The 6,427-nt window shown below is 39.7% G+C and overlaps 1 protein-coding gene across 1 annotated transcript; it reads right to left on the bottom strand.

Annotated features, from left to right (window-relative positions):
• Positions 1-116: 116 nt before the first annotated feature.
• On the bottom strand, positions 117-6,302 carry LOC131139232 (F-box/LRR-repeat protein 3-like). Its single transcript, XM_058088617.1, has 6 exons — positions 5,983-6,302; positions 5,022-5,217; positions 3,729-3,893; positions 3,529-3,651; positions 3,020-3,191; positions 117-2,679 (listed from the first exon to the last, which is right to left on the bottom strand). Exons 2-6 carry the CDS (start codon positions 5,214-5,216, stop codon positions 2,039-2,041), a joined length of 1,296 nt encoding a protein of 431 aa, XP_057944600.1. The 5' UTR covers position 5,217; positions 5,983-6,302; the 3' UTR covers positions 117-2,038.
• Positions 6,303-6,427: the final 125 nt, after the last annotated feature.

Below are 6,427 nucleotides of genomic sequence, written 5' to 3'. Positions count from 1 at the left end.
CGACTTTCTAATTGGTTGCTTTGAGCTACTTCCGAAAGACCATCCCTTTTTATTGACGCGTCATGTTTTGTCGAATATTTGTCACAGCAAATAAGACAAGTGAAATACAAAACCGATTCAACTAAGTCAACGCATTTTATTGGACATCATGGAGCAAGTTAGGACAGAGCGTGAAAGTCAGGACAGCTTATTTGTGGACTCAATGTTCAGAAACACAAGCTGAATGAAGTTACAGCTTGTGATCATGCATTTCAACTCGTTAAATTATCAATTATAATTTTGTAACGTTTGAGGGCATCGTTGAGGGCACAAAAACAGTGACTTCTAGCAAATATTAGGCCACCCAGTGCAGTGTCGTTTTCATTTAATTTCCCCTTTAATATGCCCACTTGCACAAAATATTTAATACCAAAAAACACAGATGAGCATATCATTAAAGTTGCAAGAACCTCACTCAAACAATATTATACATATATTTGAGAAAAGTACAAAAGGTAACCTTTAAAAAAAAACTTCAACACAATTACCTTTTTCAACAAAAATAAAAACAATGCACATATTATGCAAGTTCTTACCTTTGCCAAAATCCATCAGCACAGATAAATGTAGTTCATGTTCACTAGTATATGGTATGCTTTTAGAAATACATTACAGTTCGGGAAAAAAAGAAGAAGAGTTTTTTGCCAGGCTCGCCTGAACTTCAAAAGCGATAAAGTAAAACATGATGGGCTCCTGTCCCCATATAGAATCAAACAGTAGCAAATAAAATATTGTCAACCCAGGGTAAGCCGTATAGGTAATGGAAAGCTTTGGACATAATGATTTAAAGGGATTCTTTATTCAACAGTACAAGGTTGATGTCCAATTCCAGTTATTACTGTCTATACTTGATTGCAATGGAAAAAGTCAACCATTGATGTCATACTTCAACATTCAAGCCACGCCAAGATGTCTTTTGGGTTTTAAGATCATTTCCAATTTTAAATGTTCAAGCACTGAAGTGGGTTATTCCTGGATACTACCATAGTCTTAAGCAGACCAGCTCAGAGCTTCAGAACATTAAATGTTTGAGAAGATAATGCATATTGTAAGAATGCCTGTACATAGCTAAGTACAATTGAGTATACATATACTGTATGGGAATTATCACAGATGCATTTACAAACAGCCCATGATGTATGCAATGAAACTTTCTTAAGAAATTTCATAAGATCTGATCATATTTTAAATGTATACACTTGAGTTAATGTATAGATGAAACAGAGCAATGATCCTTTAATAAAGTAAAAGTGCATCAGTAAGATTCCTCTGTGTGTGAGCCTAAACTATGAATGAGTCCATAGGGTAAGTGTTATTACTGCATTTAAGCGTTGCTGTATAACATAATATGCAGTATGTGGACTCCTCGCCTGTTCAACCACCCAATCTGGCCCTGGTTCACACAGAAACATTCTCAGAAACCATTACCACAACAAACATACCACCTTATAATGGTTACTCACGGCAAAGCTCTACATGTGCTCAGCCATTAAAAGTGACTAAAAGCAATCTTTCACACTAGTACATTCAGATTAATGAAGACAATGGTTGGCTATCGTAATGGTTTGTGAATCCAACCTTGAGGACTCACCATATTAGAAGGTTATGGTGTATTACACAATAAATACATAATGTACATGACGGCCACATTGTCCCCTTCATTCCCAGTTACTTTTTGTTGATTACGATGGAAAATGTCGACAGATCTGTAAATTGCTCAGAGAAAAAAAGTGCATTTTGTCAAAACAAGAAAACAAATATATATAAATATACATATAAATAGAAATATAAAAATATATACAAAGAACAGCGTGGCAGACTTGAAAACAATTGTACATCTTTGTGTAACCCAAATTTAAAAGGAGGGCATTTTTTTCCATATTTTATAATCTATTACATTGAATTTGATTGGTGGGATTTTTCAGTAAGAGAAAGGTGCTTACACACACACACACACACACACACAAATGTGCATGCAACTTACAATTCTTGCACAGTTTCACCATGTAGGCATCATGTCAGGGAACCAGACACGGCCCAAATGCTTGGACACCTCCCAGTGGATATCATCCAGCCCATAGCGGTGATCTGGAACCAGCACCTCTTCCATAATGGACAACTGCGTCAGTCTGTCTCCACACATCTTTACAAACTCCACAAAGGCGCTACAAGACACTTCACACTCTCCCAAACCGATGGCTGACAGCTGAGTGCAGCGCTGGGCTATGCGGATCAGCTCTTCATCCAGCGGCCGCAGCCCATTAGCACACACCACCAACTCAACCAGGCGAGGGCACGTGAGCCCGACACGGCCCAGCACATCTTTGCTGACAGACCGGCCAAAATACAGATGTGTGACTGGGATCTCGTCACGAAAGAAGGGGCTGAACTCATCCTCATAGAGGAAGAAATACATAACCAAATTAAATTTAGGGGAGTGGCGCACCATGGCGTCCCAGCTGCTCTTCTTGATGGTGTGGAACTGCTGGCCAGGATTCTCACTCACCACGTCAATGCGCAGGTGCTCCAGGTGAACATGCTTCTCAGAAGAGAGGGCGATGAGGAGTTCATCACTCAGCAAATGATAGTTGAGAGCCAATTCTCTCAGGCCATGGCACTGATCCGCCACACAAAGGATGCCTGATAGAAGAGAATGGGATTTAAACCCAAAGGAAATGACATACCAATACAGTATATTTAGTAAAGATAACACTGGGGTATTTAGTGTTTCATTTTCTAAAAACACTCTCAAATTGCATCAACAATTCTCATGTCCCTTCTTGCATTTGTATTCCTTAACATCTAAACACTTCTACATTTGTTAAAAGTTCAGACATCACCGCAGATAGGATTGATTTTGTGGAGATGGATTGCTGCACAACTTTGCACACCAACAGCGACAATTGTTCTTGATCAATCAAACGGTAATGATAATTTGTCACCGGTTTACAATCCCCAATTCTTTCTTGTTTGTCAGTACCTGCAGGTGACACGTGAGGACAACTGCTCATTTTCAGCAGTTTGAGCGTGTCACTGTTATTGGCCACGAGGACTTTGAGGGAGGGATCGTCTACAGGCGTGTCATCAATCTTCAGGGAGGACAACGATTTAGAGTTCACAAAAACCACCGTCAGCGCTGAGATGAAGTGAGACTGTTGAACAGATCCGATAAAAAAAAAAAAAAACGTATTAGTCTTTCCTTCTCTATGCTTAAAGTCCCATTTACACTTCCTCTTTCTATATGGATATTACTGTTGTAAATGACACCTGTGCAAACACACAAGACAATGATTCTTTCATCTGTATTTTTGAGCAGTAATAAATAACCATGTGTAAATATTTGTTGTTTTAGTCTAAACGACAAAATCGACATGATGAATTACTTACATCACTTTACTTACATTTATCAGTAATGGGTCAGTCTATGTGTTTAACTTCACTGACACTTTTCTACATTTACAAATGATAGGTTTCAAGCCTTGAACTGACCTTTGGCAGCTCCATGAAGCTGGGCCGAGCTGTGGAGATGAGGCCCAAGGTTTTGAGAGAACAATTCACAAGCTGAGAGAGGATGTCACACGCTGCCTCTGCGGACTCTCTGCTGCTGTCCACCTGTGCAGGAAGATACTCATCAGAACCGAGACTACACATTGTCAACTTTACCTGCGCGCCACACAGGCGGCACATACCTTGAAGCTGACATATTGGAGGTGGTCGGCGTGCCTTTTGATGATTTGTTTAATGAGATCAGGGTGTGTGGCCTTCAGGTAGGAGCTGGCAGGCTGGTTCAACTCAAACTCGAAGCATCGCCACAGCTCGGGCATGTGAAATGCATGGTTCCAGCCCCGACACACCTGCGTTTGTACAAACAAAATGAAGTTCTAATCCACGTAACGTGCAACAATTGAAAATATAGTTAGAAACACTTAATCCAAAGCAGTATTTTAGTGCCATTAGTCAATTCATTTAGTTACACTGAACTTTATGTCCATGTTTAGACGATCATTCGATTGTTAGCTACCACAGAAACCTGGGTCAGAGGTCACACCCAGTTCCTTGCAGAGCGACATCTTATAGGTCATGTTCACATACCAGAAACTGCAATAGAATACATAGTATGCTGGCTCCACAGGAGCGACCTGAAAACTGGCCATACTATGTTAGAGCAGTCTCATTAATAATTAATAGCCTTGCGAATTCCCCCAAGGGATGTATACAGGAAATATTAAAGGATGCGGCAAGACAACTTTGATACATGTTGTACATTAAAGGTCAATCTAATGTACTTCAATACAATAATCCCTCATTTATCATGGTTAATTACATTAGTGCCAGACCCGAACGCGATATGTAAATTTCCACCAAATAAGATTCCTTATCCATAAATCGAATATTTTATGATAAGAACTGTCCCTGGAGAGAAATGTCCAAGAAGCAAAACAAAAATAATAAGCTATGGATGACAAAAGAACTAAAAAATGCTTGTAAGAACAACACATTATACAGGAAATTTGTTAATCAACAGACTAAAGAAGCAGAAAAAATATAAGGCATATAAAAATTTGTTGACTACAATATTGAGAGTGTGGAAGAAGGAATATTATAGTAAATTCGGTAAGAATAAAAATAACAAATCACCCTGTGGCATTTTATACAATATTTGAAACAGCCTACCCTCATTATTTTATGTTTGGAAACACCAATAATGATTAATATTAATAATGATTAACACCTCTGCTGAACATGTTACGGAAGGCTGAGTTACTTTATTACAAATTATCTTGCTAATGGCCATCAAACACTAACCATTACAAAGAGTGAGTTCCCCAGCATAGTCAGCTAAAACTTAAAACAATGCATCATTCTATGAGACCTTTCTGTCTCTGTTCAGTTTATGAAGCGTGCCCATGCCTGAACCTACAAAAAAGAAAAAAAAACACTTCTCCCTGTTAAGTATTATATTAAGTATTATAACATTGTACCTGAGAAGCATAAGCTCTATCCAACAGTGGCAGGTACTGGAAGATGTGGAGAAGGATCTCCTGTGGAAGATCTTCCCAATGGACCACCTTTTCCTCAAGATCTGTGTCTATCTTCTGTTTGCGTGACCGTTTGAGAGTCCCACTACTGGTACCGCCCCCGTCCTCCTGCTGAGTCCCTTGGAGAACTCGTTTCATGCTGGAATTTCAATGAGGGCAACGAGGATATCCTTGATTAGCAGTGGTAATAGTGTAAATATTCTCAATCAAAAACCAGATGATGACATTTTGACAGCAATAGGTACATACTGTATGGATAATGACTCCAATAACACTTTGTGAAATTAGAAACACGTGTGAGTACAGAATATAACTTTTTTTCAGATTAGCACACATGCAAAAGGTAACGGGAATCATTTTGGTTAAAGTCATAATGTCAGTGAGTCATCGATATCTAACAACGCACTTACTTTTTAGACCAGTGTCAGTTGACTTTTCAAATGTGATAGTGCAGTATTTGCAAAATGACAGAGGCGCTAAAGGAAAATGATGTGTGACTGTACAGACTATATTATTAAATGGTAGCATATCGCAGCAATGCTCTGCTGAGAATGACCACATTGAAGTGGGAGGACACGCCTCCCCTTTGCCACAACAAACACAAGCTTATGACCAATGCGTGAACTATTCGACTCTTTTTGAGTCTATTTTGGCGAGTATAAGTATATTCGTACCCGACCCAAGCCAAGACTATGAGTTATGTTTAGCATTAGATAAAAATGACCGCATCAGTTTTTTGCTTACAACGCATACCAACCGAGATAAGAGTTAGCTAGCGAATGAGAATACAGCTTAGCTAACTCGTTAGCAAGCACATTGCTAACTACATATGTAAAGTTATGGTGTAAAATACTGGCGTTAAGATGAGTTTTTCCAACAGAGAAGTCAATATTTTTTCCATTACCTGTTTTTCACCTCAGTCAGCTGTTTGTGAGCAAAAGCAACCCGTCAACGTCAACCGGGACCGACACAACAAAACTGCGTTCGGGCTGCCCGACCGCTCAAACACATTGGACCATAAAACGGCGCGATTTGTCAAGATATAGGTAAATATCGACCAGAGTTTAGCGAATAGTGGCGATTTCCAAACGGGGTTTTCGTGTCTGAGTGGCTGACCCAGATTCGTTCTCCAACTCTGGTTCAGTAGTTTGTCAGTCTGTTAAAGATGGCGTTTGTGTTGCAGCGAGGAGCTGATCGGGTTGCCTGTCGCGCCTGCGGTTGTAGAGAAAGGTCAACAGGGGGCGCAAATTTACCAATGGAAACTAGTTCTTCCATGGCGGCAATGGGCCTTTTTGTTTTACAGGTGCATACCGGCACCTACTGTATGGGAGTGGGTAATACAGGCTATA

The sequence above is a fragment of the Doryrhamphus excisus genome, chromosome 12 (assembly GCF_030265055.1).
Source record: "Doryrhamphus excisus isolate RoL2022-K1 chromosome 12, RoL_Dexc_1.0, whole genome shotgun sequence".
In the NCBI taxonomy this organism is placed as follows: domain Eukaryota; kingdom Metazoa; phylum Chordata; class Actinopteri; order Syngnathiformes; family Syngnathidae; genus Doryrhamphus; species Doryrhamphus excisus.
Note: the sequence above shows the minus strand (reverse complement) of the source record. Positions and strands in the feature narration are given on the sequence as shown.